This window comes from Nipponia nippon, unplaced genomic scaffold (genome assembly GCF_047370975.1).
Source record: "Nipponia nippon isolate SJK-2023a ecotype South Korea unplaced genomic scaffold, ASM4737097v1 scaffold_52, whole genome shotgun sequence".
In the NCBI taxonomy this organism is placed as follows: Eukaryota; Metazoa; Chordata; class Aves; order Pelecaniformes; family Threskiornithidae; genus Nipponia; species Nipponia nippon.
Genome location: NW_028262372.1, coordinates 329050 through 345795, shown reverse-complemented (window position 1 = coordinate 345795; position 16746 = coordinate 329050). Strand labels below are relative to the sequence as shown.

The following is a 16746-nucleotide window of genomic DNA, read 5'->3' as shown; positions in this document are numbered from 1 at the left end:
TAGGGGTCTATGGGGCGGGTTGGGGGGCCATGGGGGGTCTATAGGGGTCTATGGGGCGGGCTGGGGGGCTATGGGGGGGCTATGGGGGGCTATGGGGGCCATAGGGGCTATGGGGGGTCCCTGGGGGGTCTATAGGGGTCTATGGGGGGCTCTATAGGGGTCTATGGGGCGGGTGGGGGGGCCATGGGGGGTCAATAGGGGTCTATAGGGGTCCCCGTTCGCCCCCCGACCCCCCCGTGCCCCCCAGGACCGAGCGGCTCGGGGAGGCCCCGGGGTCCCCCCGGGGGGGGGTGGGGGCGCGGAGGCGGGGGGAGGCCCCCGAGGGGACCCCAGAGCCGGGGGGGACCCCCAGCCCCGGGGGGGGCAACGGCAGCCGGGGCGGCCAGGAGGAGCCGGAGGGGCGGCCGCCGGGAGGTGACGGGGGCGCGGGGGGCGGGGGGGGTGGGGACATGGGGGGCGGGGGGGGGGGGATGGGGGGGGTGGGGACATGGGGGGGCGGGGGGGATGGGGGGATGGGGGGGTGGGGACATGGGGGGGCGGGGGGGATGGGGAGACATTGGGGACATGGGGGGGCGGGGGGGATGGGGGGGGATGGGGACATGGGGGGGGATGGGGACATGGGGGGCGGGGGGGATGGGGGACATTGGGAATGGGGGGGACATCGGGGGACACCGGGACATGGGTGAGGTGGGGGGACGGGGGGGGATGGGGGACATGGGGGGATGGGGGGGGATGGGGGGGATGGGGGGACATTGGGGACATGGGGGGATGGGGGACATGGGGGGATGGGGGACATGGGGGGATGGGGGGGATGGGGGGATGGGGGGACATGGGGGGACATTGGGGACATGGGGGGATGGGGGACATGGGGGGATGGGGGGACAGAAGGACAGGGGGGATGGGGGGACATGGGGGGACAGGGGGACATGGGGGGATGGGGGACATGGGGGGATGGGGGACATGGGGGGATTTGGGGACATGGGGCCGGGGGCCGTGGGGACAGACGTGGGGACAGACGTGGGGACAGACGGCCGGGGGTGGGCGGCGTGGGGTGACCCCGTCCCCGTCCCCGTCGCCCTCGCAGGGCTGTGGCCGGCGGCGTGGGGCTGGGGGGGGCCGGTGGCCGCCATGGCCGTGGCCTACGTGGCCCTGGGGGCCGCCGTGATGGCGGGGCTCTGCCAGCGGCAGGGAGGTCAGCGGGGGGAGGGTGGAGGGGGAGATTTGGGGGGATGGGGGGCCGCGGGGGGCCGTGGGGGGATGGGGACATTGGGGGGATGGGGGACGTGGGGGGATGGGGGGATTTGGGGACATGGGGGGACGTGGGGGGATGGGGACATTGGGGGGATGGGGGACGTGGGGGGATGGGGGGATTTGGGGACACGGGGGGACGTGGGGGGATGGGGACATTGGGGGGATGGGGGACGTGGGGGGATGGGGGGATTTGGGGACACAGGGGGACGTGGGGGGATGGGGACATTGGGGGGATGGGGGACGTGGGGGGACGGGGGGACAGGGAGATTTGGGGGGATGGGGATGGGGGGGGCGGGGGCCACAGCCCCTCCCCCCGCCATGGCCCCACAGCCCCTCCCCCCCCTCCAGCCCTGCAGAGCCGCGCGCGCCAGCGCCGCCGGAGGGAGCCGGCCCGGAGGTGGGGGGGAGGGGTGGGGGGGAGGGGCGGGGGGCGGGGTCTCTATGGGGCAGATATTGGGGGGTATCTATGGGGGAGGGGGATCTATGGGGTGGGGATGGGGCCCCTATGGGGCGGATCCCCTATGGGGCGGGGCCCCTATGGGGCGGGGTTATGGGTCCCTATGGGGCGGGGCTCCTATGGGGCAGGGATGGGGTCCTTATGGGGCGGGGTCCCTATGGGGCGGGGCCCCTATGGGGCGGGGTTATGGGCTCCTATGGGGCGGGGCACCTATGGGGCGGGGTTATGGGTCCCTATGGGGCGGGGCTCCTATGGGGCGGGGCTCCTATGGGGCAGGGATGGGGTCCTTACGGGGCGGGGTCCCTATGGGGCGGGGCCCCTATGGGGCGGGGTTATGGGCTCCTATGGGGCGGGGCACCTATGGGGCGGGGTTATGGGTCCCTATGGGGCGGGGCTCCTATGGGGCGGGGCTCCTATGGGGCAGGGATGGGGTCCTTACGGGGCGGGGTCCCTATGGGGCGGGGCCCCTATGGGGCGGGGTTATGGGCTCCTATGGGGCGGGGCACCTATGGGGCGGGGTCCCTATGGGGCGGGGCCCCTATGGGGCAGCCCCGCCCGGTGCCCACCCCCCTGTCCCCGAGGTTCTTCCGGGTGACGCCCCCCAGCCCCCACAGCCCCTACGGGAACGTGCTCTGCCCCACGGCCGCCCCCCGTGAGTCACCCCCGTCCTGCCCCACACCCCCCCATCCTGCCCCACACCTGCCCCACAGCCCCCGTCCTGCCCCACACCTGCCCCACACTCCCCGTCCTGCCCCACAGCCCCCTGGGATGCCCAACTCCTGCCCCTCCCCCCTCCAATCTCGCCCCTCCCCCCCCGGGACCCCCAACTCCTGCCCGTCCCCCCCTCCAATCTCGCCCCTCCCCCCCCCCCGGGACCCCCAACTCCTGCCCCTCCCCCTCCAATCTCGCCCCTCCCCCCCCCCCGGGACGCCCAACTCCTGCCCCTCCCCCCCCGGGACCCCCAACTCCTGCCCCTCCCCCCTCCAATCTCGCCCCTCCCCCCCCCCCCGGGACCCCCAACTCCTGCCCGTCCCCCCCTCCAATCTCGCCCCTCCCCCCCCGGGACCCCCAACTCCTGCCCCTCCCCCCTCCAATCTCGCCCCTCCCCCCCCCCGGGACGCCCAACTCCTGCCCCTCCCCCCCCCGGGACCCCCAACTCCTGCCCCTCCCCCCTCCAATCCCGCCCCTCCCCCACCCGGGCCCCCCCTCCCGCCCCAGGCCCCCCCGAGCCGCGCAGCCCCACGCCGGGACCCCCGGGGCTTCTGTGGGGCCAGGCCCCGGCGGCCGCCATGGAGGAAGAGGAGGAGGAGGAGAAGGAGGAGGAGGAGGGGGAGGAAGGCTACGAGCACCCCGACAGCGAGGCCGAGGGCCCGGGCGGTGAGCGGGGGCGGGGGAACGGACGTGTGGGGCAATGTGTGGGGCAATGTGTGGGGCAGAGCCCCACTGACACCCCCCCCTCCCCCCCCAGAGGCCTACGAGAACGAGCCGGGGGCCCGAAGCTCCGTCGGTAAGGGACCGCCCCTCCCCCACCCCGCCCCTCCCCCACCCCCCACAATTGGGGGGGTCCTGGCCTGACCACCCCCCTCCCCCCACCCCCCCCCAGGCAGCTACGAGAACGGGCTGGAGGCGGCCGGGGGGCCCTGGGGGGCAGGTACGGCGCGACCCACACTTGGGGGGCAGGGGAGAAATCCCCCGCTATGGGGCCGCTGTGGGGCAGAACCACCCCTATGGGGCAGGGTTGGGGGGGGTAAATCCCCCGCTATGGGGGCGCTGGGGGGCAGAACCACCCCTATGGGGCAGGGTTGGGGGGGACCCACACTTGGGGGGCAGGGGTGGGGGGGTAAATCCCCCGCTATGGGCCCGCGGTGGGGCAGCCCCCCCCCTATGGGGCAGGGTTGGGGGGGCCCCACACTGGGGGGGCAGGGTTGAGGGGGTAAATCCCCCGCTATGGGGCCGCTGTGGGGCAGAACCACCCCTATGGGGCAGGGTTGGGGGGACCCACACTTGGGGGGCAGGGTTGGGGGGTAAATCCCCCGCTATGGGGACGCTGTGGGGCAGAACCACCCCTGTGGGGCAGGGTTGGGGGGGGACCCACACTTGGGGGGCAGGGTTGGGGGGGTAAATCCCCCGCTATGGGGACGCTGTGGGGCAGAACCACCCCTGTGGGGCAGGGTTGGGGGGACCCACACTTGGGGGGCAGGGTTGGGGGGGTAAATCCCCCGCTATGGGGCCGCTGTGGGGCAGAACCACCGCTGTGGGGCAGGGTTGGGGTGGGACCCACACTTGGGGGGCAGGGTTGGGGGGGTGACCTACACTTGTGGGGCAGCCGTGGGGCTGGGCTCGGGGCCCCCTCTACGCCCCACATCCTCACCCCCTCCCGCCCCACAGCCGCCTCCCACTACGCCAACAGCCGCCTGCGTGAGTGTCCCCCCGCGCCCCCCATCCCCCCCCCCATCCCCCCCATCCCCCCATCCCCCCCCCACCCCCACCCCCCCCCGTCGCCCCCCATTTCGCCCCCCAACGTCCCCATGTCCCCCCCCAAGGGCCGCAGCGGGCGCTGGGTGAGCGGCTGGACGGGCGCAGCGAGGGCTCGGCGGGTGAGCGGGGGAGGGGAGATGGGGACGCCCCTCCCCCCCTGTCCCCCCCCCTCCCCCGGTGTCACTGACCCCCCCCTCCCCCCAGGCTCGCAGCCCTACGAGGACATGGCCGGGGGAGGGGGGCTCTACGCCGCCCCCCGCCGCGGGGGGGGGATGGGAGCCGAGGACGGTGAGGGGACGTGGGGGGAGGGGGGCGGGGACGTTGGGGGAGGGGGGCACTTGGGGGGGGGGAACACCTGGGGAGGGAGGGGGGCATTGGGGGAGGGGGACATTGGGGGAGGGGACATTGGGGGAGGGGGACACTTGGGGGGAGGGGACATTGGGGGAGGGGGGCATTGGGGGAGGGGGCATTGGGGGGAGGGGGACACTTGGGGGGAGGGGACATTGGGGGAGGGGGGCATTGGGGGGAGGGGGACACTTGGGGGGAGGGGGACACCTGGGGGGAGGGAAGCATTGGGGGAGGGGACATTGGGGGGAGGGGACATGGGGGGAGGGGGGCATTGGGGGGAGGGGGACACTTGGGGGGAGGGGACATTGGGGGAGGGGGCATTGGGGGGAGGGGGACACTTGGGGGGAGGGGACATTGGGGGAGGGGGGCATTGGGGGGAGGGGACATTGGGGGGAGGGGGACACTTGGGGGGAGGGGGACACCCGGGGGGAGGGAAGCATTGGGGGAGGGGACATTGGGGGGAGGGGGGCATTGGGGGAGGGGGACATTGGGGGGAGGGGGACACTTGGGGGGAGGGGACATTGGGGGAGGGGGGCATTGGGGGAGGGGGCATTGGGGGGAGAGGGACACTTGGGGGGAGGGGGGCATTGGGGGGAGGGGGACATTGGGGGGAGGGGGACACTTGGGGGGAGGGGGACACCTGGGGGGAGGGAAGCATTGGGGGAGGGGACATGGGGGGAGGGAGGCATTGGGGGAGGGGACATGGGGGGAGGGGACATGGGGGGGGTGGCACTGACCCCCCCCCTCCCCCGCAGACGCCGGCTCCTACGAGAACATGGAGGGGACGCGGGGGTGACCCCGGGCTGAGCCCCCCGTCCCCGCGTCCGTCTGTCCCCAACGTCCGTCTGTCCCCAACGTCCCCCCCGGCCCCGCGTCCGTCTGTCCCCAACGTCTGTCTGTCCCCCTGTCCGTCTGTCCCCAACGTCCCCCCCGGCCCCGCGTCCGTCTGTCCCCAACGTCCGTCCGTCCCCAACGTCCCCCCCCCGGCCCCGCGTCCGTCTGTCCCCAACGCCCCCAAATCCCGTCCCTCTGCCCCCAAATCGCTCCGCCCCCCCCCGCCCCCCTCCCCCGCGCCCCTCCCCCGCCGCCACCACCAACACCCAGAAAATAAAAAAACCAAAAAGACCCAAAGGGTCCTGTATCAAACTGGGGGGGACTGGGGGGCACTGGGAGGCCCCGGAGCGTCACTGGGGGGCACTGGGAGGCCCCGGGGGGTCACCGGTGGGCACTGGTGGCTACTGGGAGGCCCCGGGGGGTCACTGGTGGGCACTGGGAAGCCCTGGGGGGTCACTGGTGGGCACTGGGGGTCACTGGTGGGCACTGGGAGGCCCCGGGGGGTCACTGGTGGTTACTGGGAAGCCCTGGGGGGGTCACTGGTGGGCACTGGGGGTCACTGGTGGGCACTGGGAGGCCCTGGGGGGGCACCGGTGGCTACTGGGAGGCCCTGGGGGCTCACTGGTGGGCACTGGGGGTCACTGGTGGGCACTGGGAGGCCCTGGGGGGGCACCGGTGGCTACTGGGAGGCCCTGGGGGCTCACTGGTGGGCACTGGGGGTCACTGGTGGGTACTGGGAGGCCCTGGGGGTCACCAGTGGTTACTGGGAGGCCCTGCACAGCTCCCTCATAAATACTGGTGCGCACTGATGGTTACTGGGAAGTCCTGGGGGACTGACTGGTGATTACCGGGAGGACCTGGAGGAGCACTGGTGGTTACTGGGAGGCCCTGGTGGGCACTGGGAGGCCCTGGACAGCTCCCTCATGGGCACCGGTGGTTGCTGGAAGGTCCTGGGGGGGTCACTGGTGGTTACTGGGAGGCCCTGGAGGGCTCCCTCATAGGCACGGGGGGTCACTGGTGCTTACTGGGAAGCCCTGGGGGTCACTGGGAGGGCCTGGGGGGTCACTTGTGGTTACTGGGAGGGCCTGGGGGGTCACTGGTGGTGACTGGGGGTCACTGGTGGTTACTGGGAGGGCCTGGGGGGGTCACTGGTGGTGAACTGGGAGGGCCTGGGGGGTCACTGGTGGTGACTGGGGGTCACTGGTGGTTACTGGGAGGGCGTGGGGGGGTCACTGGTGGTGAACTGGGAGGGCCTGGGGGGTCACTGGTGGTGACTGGGGGTCACTGGTGGTTACTGGGAGGGCCTGGGGGGTCACTGGTGGTTACTGGGAGGCCCTGGAGGACTCCCTCATAGGCACTGGGGGTCACTGGTGGTTACTGGGAGGGCGTGGGGGGGGGTCACTGGTGGTTACTGGGAGGGCCTGGAGGACTCCCTCATAGGCACTGGGGGTCACTGGTGGTTACTGGGAGGGCCTGGGGGGTCACTGGTGGTTACTGGGAGGCCCTGGAGGACTCCCTCATGGGCACTGGGGGTCACTGGTGGTTACTGGGAGGGCCTGGAGGGCTCCCTCATGGGCACTGGGGGTCACTGGTGGTTACTGGGAGGGCCTGGGGGGTCACTGGTGGTTACTGGGAGGCCCTGGAGGACTCCCTCATGGGCACTGGGGGTCACTGGTGGTTACTGGGAGGGCCTGGGGGGTCACTGGTGGTTACTGGGAGGCCCTGGAGGACTCCCTCATGGGCACTGGGTGTCACTGGTGGTTACTGGGAGGGCCTGGAGGGCTCCCTCATAGGCACTGGGGGTCACTGGTGGTTACTGGGAGGGCGTGGGGGGGGGTCACTGGTGGTTACTGGGAGGGCCTGGAGGACTCCCTCATAGGCACTGGGGGTCACTGGTGGTTACTGGGAGGGCCTGGGGGGTCACTGGTGGTTACTGGGAGGCCCTGGAGAGCTCCCTCATGGGCACTGGGGGTCACTGGTGGTGACTGGGAGGGCCTGGGGGGTCACTGGTGGTTACTGGGAGGGCCTGGAGAGCTCCCTCATGGGCACTGGGGGTCACTGGTGGTGACTGGGAGGCCCTGGAGGACTCCCTCATGGGCACTGGGGGTCACTGGCGGTTACTGGGAGGGCCTGGGGGGTCACTTGTGGTTACTGGGAGGGCCTGGGGGGTCACTGGTGGTTACTGGGAGGGCCTGGAGAGCTCCCTCATGGGCACTGGGGGTCACTGGTGGTGACTGGGAGGCCCTGGAGGACTCCCTCATGGGCACTGGGGGTCACTGGCGGTTACTGGGAGGCCCTGGGGGGGGGTCACTGGTGGTGACTGGGGGTCACTGGTGGTGACTGGGAGGCCCCGGGGCTCACTGGGGTCCCTGGCGTCGCTGGCGGCGCTGGCGTGGCTGGGGTCCCCGGCGCCGGTGGTGCGGGTGACTGGGGGCACTGGCGGCACTGGTGCGGGTGACTGGGGGCACTGGTGGGGCTCAGGCGAAGGCCAGGCTGAAGGCCCGGTAGCCCAGGTTGGTGAAGACGTCGATCTTGGGGCTGTTCCCGGCCACCGTCAGCACCTGGGGGGCGGGGCCTCGTCAGGACACGCCCACGGGGCGGGGCCCGGGCCCCTCCCACCTTCAGCCCCGCCCCAGCTCCCCTCGGGCCCCTCCCACTCCCCAGGTTCCTCCCACCCGCCTCGGGCCCGCACCCTTCCCCAGCCCCTCCCCTTGTCCCATTAGCCCCACCCCCTTGCCCCCCACCCATCTCTCAAGCTCCTCCCACCACCCAGGCCCCACCCACCTCAGGCCCCTCCCACCTCTCAAAGCACACCTACCCCCTCAAAGCGCCTCACCCTCACCTTTAGCCCCTCCTACCTCTCAGACCCCACCCACTCCCCAAGCCCCTCCCACTCTCCCAGGCTCCACCCACCTCAGGCCCCTCCCACTTCTCAGACCCCTCCAACCCCCTCAAACCTCTCCCGCCTCCCCCGCCCCTCCCGCTCCCCCAGCCTCCACCCTCCTCAGCCCCCTCCTGCTCTCCCTAGGCTCCTCCCACAACCAGGCCCCTCCCACTCCCTCAGGCCCCTCCCACCCCTCAAACCACTCCCACCCCAGGCCCCTCCTGCTCCCTCAGGCCCCTCCCACTCCCTCAAGCTCCTCCCACTCCCCCCAGGCTCCACCCACCTCAGCCCCCTCCCACCCTCTCAAGCTCCCCCACTCCCCCAGGCTCCACCCACCTCAGCCCCCTCCCACCCCCTCAAGCCCCTCCCACCCCTCAGGCCCCTCCCACTCCCCCAGACTCCATCTCCCCGGCCCCCTCCCACCCCCAGGCCCCTCCCACCCCCTCAAGCCCCTCCCACCCCTCAGGCCCCTCTCACTCCCCCAGACTCCATCTCCCCGGCCCCTCCCACCCCCTCAAGCTCCTCCCACTCCCCCCAGGCTCCACCCACCTCAGCCCCCTCCCACCCCCAGGCCCCTCCCACCCCCTCAAGCTCCTCCCACTGCCCCAGGCCACCCCCCCAACCCCTCTCCCCCCATGCAGCCCCTCCCTGCAGCCCTGCCCCCTTGTGGCCCCGCCCCCTTGTGGCCCCGCCCCCTTGTGGCCCCGCCCACCTTGTGCTCGGGGGAGCGGTGGTTGAGGCAGAGGCAGCGCAGGGCGGGGGGGGAGCAGGGCACGCGGGCCCGCAGCTCCCCGCTCAGCTGCAACTGGTGCAGGGCCGGGCCCTGCCCCCCCGCCAGCACCTGCAACGGCGGCACTGGGAGCACTGGGGGGGGACTGGGAGCACTGGGGGGGGCCCCGGGCCACGGGGGGGGGGACTGGGAGCACTGGGGGGAGCCCTGGGCCACGGAGGGGGGACTGGGAGCACTGGGAGGGGGCCCCGAGCCATGGGGGGGACTGGGAGCACTGGGGGGGGGCCCTGGGCCATGTAGAGGGGACTGGGAGCACTGGGAGGGGGCCCCAGGCCACGGGGGGGGGGACTGGGAGCACTGGGAGGGGACCCCGGGCCATGGCAGGGGGACTGGGAGCACTGGGAGAGGACCCTGGACCATGGCGAGGGGGACTGGGAGCACTGGGAGGGAGCCCCAGGCCATGGGGGGGAACTGGGAGCAGTGGGAGGGGACCCCAGGCCATGGAGAGGGGACTGGGGAGAACTGGGAGCGCTGGGAGTGGCTGGGGGGCAGTCCCAGGCTGCAGCGAGGGGACTGGGAGAGGACTGGGAGTACTGGGAGGGAGCCCCGGGCCATAGCGGGGGGACTGGGAGAGAACTCGAAGGGGAGACCCGGGCACTGGGACGCTCTGGGAAGGAACTGGGAGAACTGAGAGGCACTGGAAAGGGAACCCTGGATACTGGGAGGGAGCAGCGGGGGACTGGGAGAACTGGGAAGACCGCCCTGGGGACACTGGGGCCGTACCCACCCCCACACCCAGCGTACTGGGAGAAACTGGGAGCAGCAGCCGCTTCCCAGTCCCGTACTGGGAACGGTACGCGCGTGACAACCGTAGCGGAGGGGAGATCGGGGGCTGTGCTGGGGTTATGGGGGGCGGTACTGGGGTCGTACTGGTTTGTACTGGTTTATACTGGGACTCACCAGGTCCTGGTGGAAGAGGACGTGGTGCTGGCAGGCGGCCAGCGGGAAGACGGTGGTGGGGGTGACGGAGCGGAGGTGCCAGAGGGTCAGCGCCGGCCCTCCCCCGCACACCTGGGGGGGGGGCAGCGGGGGGTTGGGGGTGTTCCCCAAAACCGCCCCTCCCCCCCCCCAGCCCCCGCGCCCCTCCCCCCCTCACCATCCAGTCAGAGTCGGTGGCCAAACAGCGGATCCACTTGCCGTTCTGGGGGCGGCTGCACTCCTGGAGGGGGGGGGGGATGGATTTAGGGGTGGGGTTTTGGGGGGGGTGGGGGACTTTGGGGGGGTCCCCGTGAGTGGGGGGAGGGGTGTTTTTTTTTGGGGGGGGGGGGGGGGGGGGCTCCCCCTCACCTCGTACTTGTGCACCTCGATGAGCTGGACCTGGGCGCCGGTGCGGAGGTCTGGGGGGAGGGGGTTGGGGGGAGAGGGGTGACGCGGGGGGGTGACACGGGGGGGGGGGGGGGGGTGGGGGGTGGGGGGAGGGGCGGCGGGGGCTCACCCCAGAGGCGCACGGTGCCGTCCTCCCCCCCCGAGAGGCACTGGGGGTGCTGCTCCCGCAGCGCCAGGCAGTGGACGTAGTCCCGGTGCCCCCGCAGCTCCAGCTGGGGGGGGGAGGGGAGGGGGGGGGTCACCACCCCCCCGCGGGGGCTGCGGTCCCCCCGTGTCCCCCCCACCCCTCCCCCTGTCCCCCCAGTCCCTCCCAGTGCCCCCCCATGTCACCCAGTGCCCCCATCTCCCTCCTAGAGCCTCCCACTGATCCCAGTCCCTCCCAGTGCACCCCCCCGTCCCCCAGTGCCCCCATCTCCCCCCCAGGGCACCCCAGTGTCCCCCTGTCCTTCCCAGTGCCCCCCAAGTCCCCCAGTGCCCCCATCTCCCCCCAGAGCACCCCAGTGCTCCCAGTCCCTCCCAGTGCCCCCCCATGTCCCCCAGTGCCCCCATTTCCCTCCTAGAGCCTCCCAGTGCTCCCAGTCTCTCCCAGTGCCCCCCCAAGTCCCCCAGTGCCCCCATCTCCCCTAGAGCCTCCCAGTGCTCCCAGTCCCTCCCAGTGCACCCCTCCGTCCCCCAGTGCCCCCATCACCCCCCCAGAGCCCCCCAGTGCTCCCAGTACCACCCCATGTCCCCCAGTCCCCCCCTCTCCCCCCCAGGGCACCCCAGTGCCCCCCTGTCCCTCCCAGTGCCCCCCAGTCCCTCCCAGTGCCCCCCATGTCCCCCCAGAGCCCCCCAGTGTCCCCACACGTCCCCCCAGTGCCCCCAGTCCCTCCCAGTGCCCCCCCGTCCCCCCCAGTATCCCCTTGTCCCCCCCAGTGCCACCCCCATGTCCCTCTGTCCCTCCCAGTGCTGTCCAGTGCCCCCCAGTCCCTCCCAGTGCCCCCAGTGTCCCCCCCAGTGCCACCAGTGCCACTGCCATGACTCCCTGTGCCCCCCAGTACCCCCTTGTGCCTCCCAGTATCCCCCCATTTCCTCCCCTGTGTCCCCCAGTCCCTCCCAGTGCCCCCTTGTCCCCCCAGTCCCACCAGTGCCACCCTCACATCCCCACGTCCCCCCAGTGCCCCCCAGTCCCTCCCAGTGCCCCCAGTCCCTCCCACTCTGTTCCAGTCCCCCCCCGTGTCCCCCAGTCCCTCCCAGTGCCCCCCACTGCCCCTCCGTGCCCCCCAGTCCTGCCCAGTGCCCCCAGTGTCCCCCTGTCCCTCCCAGTGCCCCCCAGTGCCACCCTCACATCCCCATGTCCCCCCAGTGCCCCCCCAGTCCCTCCCAGTACCCCCAGCCCCTCCTAGTCTGTTCCAGTCCCTGCTCCGTGCGCCCCAGTCCCTCCCAGTGCTGCCCAGTCCCCCCAGTCCTTCCCAGTGCCCCCAGTCCCTTCCAGTCTGTTCCAGTCTGTCCCCCCCGTGCCCCCCAGTCCCTCCCAGTGCCCCCCTCCAGTGCCCCCCAGTCCCCCCAGGCCCTCCCAGTCTGTTCCAGTCTGTCCCCCCCCAGTGCCCCCCCAGTGCCCCCCAGTCCCTCCCAGTGCCCCCAGTTCCCCCCCTCACGGTGAAGGTCCCCGTCTCCAGGTCCATGGCGCGGACGGCGCCGGCCCCCCCCGCCCGCACCCACCAGTTGTCCTGGGGGGGGGGAGGGGGTGGCCGGGGTCACGGGGGGTCACCGGGGCCACGGGGGGGTCACCGCAGTGCCCCCCTCCCCCCCCCCCGGCCCCTCCCCCATCCCCCGCTCACCCGCCCGTTCAGCTGCAGGCTGTTGATCTCCGGCACCTCCAGGCTGCTCCTGGGGGGAGGGGATGGGGGGGAGGGGCGTCGGGGAGGGCCCCTCCCCCCCAGGGCATCCAGGACAGCCCCTCCCCCCCAGGAGAGCCCCCTCCCCCATCCAGATGGCACCCAGCCCCCTCCCCCTGCAGGAATCTGGGAGAGCCCCTCCCCCAAGAGAGCCCCTCCCCCACTTACAGGGGACCCAGCCCCCTCCCCTCTCTCCCCTCCCCCCGGAGAGCCCCCTCCCCCACGGCATCTGGGGAGACCCTCCCCCACTCAGAGAGCCCCTCCCCCACCCAGAGAGCCCCCGCCCCCTCCCCCCAGCCAACTGGGCAGCCCCTCCCCCCAAGAGAGCCCCTCCCCCCAGAACACCCACACCCCTCCCACCAAGCATCTGGGAGAGCCCCTCCCCCTCAAGAGAGCCCCTCCCCCACCCAGAGAGCCCCCAGCCCCCTCTCCCCCAGCCATCTGGGGAGCCCCTCCCCCAACTCAGAGAGCCCCTCCCCCACTCACCTGGAGGGGGGGCGGCGGGTCCAGACCTCGCGGCAGCCCTGCTGGGGGTGGGGGAGGGGAAATAAAGACCGGGGGTGGGGGGGGAGGGGCCCCCGCGGGGGGGGGAGGGGGGGTGGGTGGGGGAGGGGCGCACCCACCTTCCGGCCCAGCTCGGGCCAGGCCCAGGCCCGCAGCTCCCCGTCGCTGGCGCTCAGCAGGTGCCGCTCGGTGGAGGCCAGGGCGTAAACCGGGCCGGCGTGGGCTGGCGGGGAGCGGGGCATGATGGGAAGGGGGCGGGGCATGATGGGAAGGGGGCGGGGCCCGGCGGGAAGGGGGCGGCTGGAGTGTTGGGGGGGGGGGGGGAGGGCCGGGAGGGCCGGGGGTTGGCGGGAACGGGCGCAAGGGATGCTGGGAGCGTGCGCGGTGTGATGGGAATGGCGCGGGGCATGACGGGAAGGGGGCGGGGCATGACGGGAAGGGGGCGGGGCATGACGGGAAGGGGCACAGGGCCTGCGGGGGAGGCCCTCGGGTTGGCGGGAGTGGGCGCAAGGGATGCTGGGAAGGCCCCAGGGCACGATGGGAAGGCCGCAAGGCCTGCTGGGAAGGCCCTGGGGTGGTGGGAGCGCGCGAGGCATGCTGGGAAGGGAGCAGGGCCTGCTGGGAAGGGAGCAGGGCCTGCTGGGAGACCCCGGGGCCGGTTTAAAGGGGCGCAAGGGACGCTGGGAGCGTGCAGGGCCTGCCGGGAAGGGAGCAGGGCATGCCGGGAAGGGAGCAGGGCACGCCGGGAAGGGAGCAGGGCACGCCGGGAAGGGAGCAGGGCACGCCGGGAAGGGAGCAGGGCATGCCGGGAAGGCCCCGACTCACCCTGGAAGACGCCGAGCGGGCGCTTGCTCTCCTCCTTGGCCTCCGCGCTGAGGGCGGCCGAGAGGCTGCGGGAAGGAGACGCCGTTGAGGCGGCGGGAGCGGCGCTGCCGGTAGCGGTTAGCGGTACCGGTAGCGGGGGGTTACCTGAAAACGGCCACCTCGCCGTAGTTGTTGCCGGCCGCCAGGTAGCGGCCGCAGGGGGAAGGGCTCTGCGCCAGGACGCTCATGTGGAGCAGCTGCCGCGCCCGCCGCACGCCGCCGGGTAACGGGAGCCCCTCGGAGCCGCCGCCGCCGCCGCCGCTTTCCGCCATTTTCCCGCTTCCGGCGGCGGCGCGATGACGTTTGAGCGCGCCGCCGCGGCGACTTCCGGCGCTTTTTTTTTTTTTTTTTGGCGCGGTGCAGGATGGGAGTTGTAGTCCCCGCCCGCTGATGGGCGTGGCGCGCATGCGCGGCGCCTCCTCCTCCTCCCCCCCCCCCCCCCCCGCCTTCCCGCGGGGAGGGCGGGAAAGACCCGGATGGAGGCCGCGGCCTGCGGAGCGGGGTGAGGGGTTTGGGGCAAATGGGGGCGAATTGAGGAGTTTGTTAATTTGGGGGGGATTTTGGGGGGGGGGGTTGAGGGGTTTGGGGGGTGGGGGGCGGGGGAGGGGATTGGGGGGCATTTTGGGGGGCTTCGAGGGATTTGGGGGGGACTTTGAGGGATTTGGGGGGATTTTGAGGGATTTGGGGCGGTTCGGGGGGATTTTGAGGGGATTTTGAGGGATTTTGGGGGGATTTCGAGGGGTTTTGGGAGACTTTGAGGGATTTTGAGGGATTTGGGGGGATTTTGAGGGATGTGGGGGGATTTTGAGGGATTTTGGGAGACTGAGGGATTTTGAGGGATTTGGGGGGATTTTGAGGAATTTTGGGGGGATTTTGAGGGATTTTGGGGGGGATTTTGAGGAATTTGGGGGGATTTTGAGGAATTTGGGGGGATTTTGAGGGATTTTGGGGGGATTTTGAGGGATTTGGGAGGGACTTTGAGGGATTGGGGGGATTTTGACGGATTTGGGGTGGTTCGGGGGAACTTTGAGGGGATTTGGGGGGGATTTTGAGGGATTTGGGGGGGATTTTGAGGGATTTGGGGGGGATTTTGAGGGATTTTGGGGGGATTTGGGGCGGTTTGGGGGCATTTTGGGGGACTGAGGGATTTTTTAATAATTTTGGGGGGGTTTGAGGGGGATTTGGGGCGGTTTGGGGGCATTTTGAGGGTTTTTGAGGGATTTTAGGGGACTTCGAGGGATTTTGAGAGATTTTGGGGGGACTTTAAGGGATTTTGAGGAATTTTGGGGAGATTTTTTGGGAATTTGGGGGGATTTTGAGGGATTTGGGGGGGGTTGGGGCGGTTTGGGGGCATTTTGAGGGATTTGGGAGGGATTTTGAGGGATTTGGGAGGGATTTTGAGGGATTTTGGGAGGTGTTGAGGGATTTTTGGGGGAATTTGGGGGGATTTTAAGGGTTTTGGGGTGATTTTAAGGGATTTGGGGCAGTTTGTGGTGATTTTGAGGGATTTGGGGGGATTTGAGGGGTTTTGAGGGATTTGGGGCAGTTTCAGGGGGATTTGGGGGGTGGGGGAGGGGACTTGGGGGGTTGGGGAGGCCTAAAATGGGGCGGGGGGTGGGGTGGGGGGAGCGGGGCATGCTGGGAATGGGGAGGACTGGGACCCCTCCCCCCCCCTTAACCCCCTCCCCCCCCGCCAGCCCCCCCGGCCCGGGATCAAGCGCAGACCCCAGGCCCGCGACTGGTGAGCGGGGGCGGGGCGGACTGGGAGGGGTCTGGGGTGTACTGGGAGCACCCCAGGCCATACTGGGAGTGCCCCAGAGCATACTGGGAGCGCTTTGGGTATACTGGGAGCGCCCCAAAGCATGCTGGGAGCACCCTGGGTATAGTGGGAATGCTCCAAAACATACTGGGAGCACCTTGGGGCAAACTGGGAGTTCCCCAGGCCATGGTGGGAGCATTGTGGCCATACTGGGAGCCCCGCGGTGCAGACTGGGAGCCCCTGGACCATACTGGGAGCTCCTCAGTGCAGACTGGGAGCCCCCCAGGCCATAGTGGGAGCATTGTGGCCATGCTGGGAGCCCCTTAGTGCATACTGGGAGCCCCTGGGCCATACTGGGAGCCCCCTCAGTGCATACTAGGAGCCCCTGGGCCATACTGGGAGCCCCCTAGTGTGTATTGGGAGGCCCTGCGTCATACTGGGAGTTCTCTAGGCCATAGTGGGAGCATTGTGGCCATGCTGGGAGCCCCCTAGTGCATACTGGGAGCCCCTGGGCCATACTGGGAGCCCCCCCAGTGCATACTAGGAGCCTCTGGGCCATACTGGGAGCCCCCTAGTGTGTATTGGGAGGCCCTGGGTCATACTGGGAGGCCCCTAGGCCATAGTGGGAGCATTGTGGCCACACTGGGAGCCCCTGGTGCAGACTGGGAGCCCCCCAGTGTGTACTGGGAGCCCCCTGGGCCATACTGGGAGCCTCCCAGTGCAGACTGGGAGCCCCCTGGGTCATACTCGGAGCTCCTCAGTGCGTACTGGGAGCCCCCGGATGCGTACTGGGAGCCCCCGGGCCATACTGGGAGCCCCCGGATGCGGACTGGGAGCCCCCTGGGCCATACTGGGAGCCCCCCAGTGCGGACTGGTCCCGCAGGGAGCCGGCCCCCAAGCAGGCGCTGCCGGAGGCGCTGGCGGCCGCGCGGCTCCGGGCCCTGGGGGCTCAGCACGACCACGGCTACAGCGGGAACGGGCTCCCCCGCGGTACGGGGGGGGGGGAGGGGCGGGGTGGGGGAGGGGCGGGGGGATGGGGGTGGGGCGGGGGGATGCGGTGGGGGGGGATGGGGTGGGGGAATGGGGGTAGAGCAGGAACGGGCTCCCCCTGCGGTACGGGGGGGGGGGGGGGGAGGGGCGGGGTGGGGGAGGGGCGGGGGGATGGGGGTGGGGCAGGGGGATGCGGGGGGGGGGATGGGGTGGGGGAATGGGGGTACAGCGGGAACGGGCTCCCCCCGCGGTATGGGGCGGGGGGGTGGGGGATGGGCAGGGGGATGGGGGGAATGGGGGTGCAGCGGGAACGGGCTCCCCCCAGCGGTACGGGGGGTGGGGGAGGGGCGGGGGGAGGGGCCGGGGTGGGGGAATGGGGGTACA

The 16746-nt window shown here is 71.5% G+C and overlaps 2 protein-coding genes and 1 long non-coding RNA gene across 9 annotated transcripts; 2 read left to right on the top strand and 1 right to left on the bottom strand.

Annotated features, from left to right (window-relative positions):
• Positions 1-965: 965 nt before the first annotated feature.
• Positions 966-5583, top strand: LOC148051853 (uncharacterized). 7 transcript variants are annotated; one of them, XM_087735170.1, is made up of 8 exons: positions 966-1192; positions 1600-1648; positions 2290-2360; positions 2927-3215; positions 3312-3359; positions 4097-4126; positions 4391-4474; positions 5290-5575. In XM_087735170.1, the coding sequence occupies exons 1-8, from the start codon at positions 979-981 to the stop codon at positions 5339-5341; spliced, it is 837 nt and encodes a 278-aa protein (XP_087591296.1). In that variant the 5' UTR covers positions 966-978; the 3' UTR covers positions 5342-5575. The 7 variants fall into 7 exon arrangements, with proteins under 7 accessions (XP_087591296.1, XP_087591289.1, XP_087591290.1 ...); XM_087735164.1 differs by lacking the exon at positions 966-1192 and adding an exon at positions 4252-4305 and having other exon boundaries at positions 1425-2360; positions 2927-3085; positions 3177-3215; positions 5290-5580; XM_087735163.1 differs by having other exon boundaries at positions 1600-2360.
• Positions 5584-5642: 59 nt separating this feature from the next.
• Positions 5643-13955, bottom strand: THOC6 (THO complex subunit 6). The gene is made up of 12 exons (XM_087735220.1): positions 13719-13955; positions 13575-13639; positions 12869-12972; positions 12732-12769; positions 12189-12237; positions 12006-12077; positions 10478-10580; positions 10330-10379; positions 10139-10201; positions 9943-10053; positions 8965-9093; positions 5643-7929 (listed from the first exon to the last, which is right to left on the bottom strand). The coding sequence occupies exons 1-12, from the start codon at positions 13883-13885 to the stop codon at positions 7846-7848; spliced, it is 1035 nt and encodes a 344-aa protein (XP_087591346.1). The 5' UTR covers positions 13886-13955; the 3' UTR covers positions 5643-7845.
• A 122-nt stretch (positions 13956-14077) lies between these two features.
• On the top strand, positions 14078-16363 carry LOC148051851 (uncharacterized). Its single transcript, XR_015699434.1, has 3 exons — positions 14078-14115; positions 15311-15354; positions 16256-16363. It is a non-coding gene; the product is annotated as an uncharacterized LOC148051851 (long non-coding RNA).
• The last annotated feature ends 383 nt before the right edge of the window (positions 16364-16746 follow it).

What these genes read in the sequence shown, in the direction of transcription:
- LOC148051853 (XM_087735163.1), top strand. Translation starts at nt 1,718, where the DNA reads ATGGGGGAGGGGGATCTATGGGGTGGGGATGGGGCCCCTATGGGGCGG. An exon ending in GGGGGCCCGAAGCTCCGTCG is followed by an intron (nt 3,216 to 3,311) that starts GTAAGGGACCGC and finishes ACCCCCCCCCAG; the next exon opens with GCAGCTACGAGAACGGGCTG. An exon ending in GGGGATGGGAGCCGAGGACG is followed by an intron (nt 4,475 to 5,289) that starts GTGAGGGGACGT and finishes CCTCCCCCGCAG; the next exon opens with ACGCCGGCTCCTACGAGAAC.
- THOC6 (XM_087735220.1), bottom strand. Translation starts at nt 13,885, where the DNA reads ATGGCGGAAAGCGGCGGCGGCGGCGGCGGCTCCGAGGGGCTCCCGTTA. An exon ending in GGCGAGGTGGCCGTTTTCAG is followed by an intron (nt 13,640 to 13,718) that starts GTAACCCCCCGC and finishes TCCTTCCCGCAG; the next exon opens with CCTCTCGGCCGCCCTCAGCG. An exon ending in TCCTCTTCCACCAGGACCTG is followed by an intron (nt 9,094 to 9,942) that starts GTGAGTCCCAGT and finishes CCGCCGTTGCAG; the next exon opens with GTGCTGGCGGGGGGGCAGGG.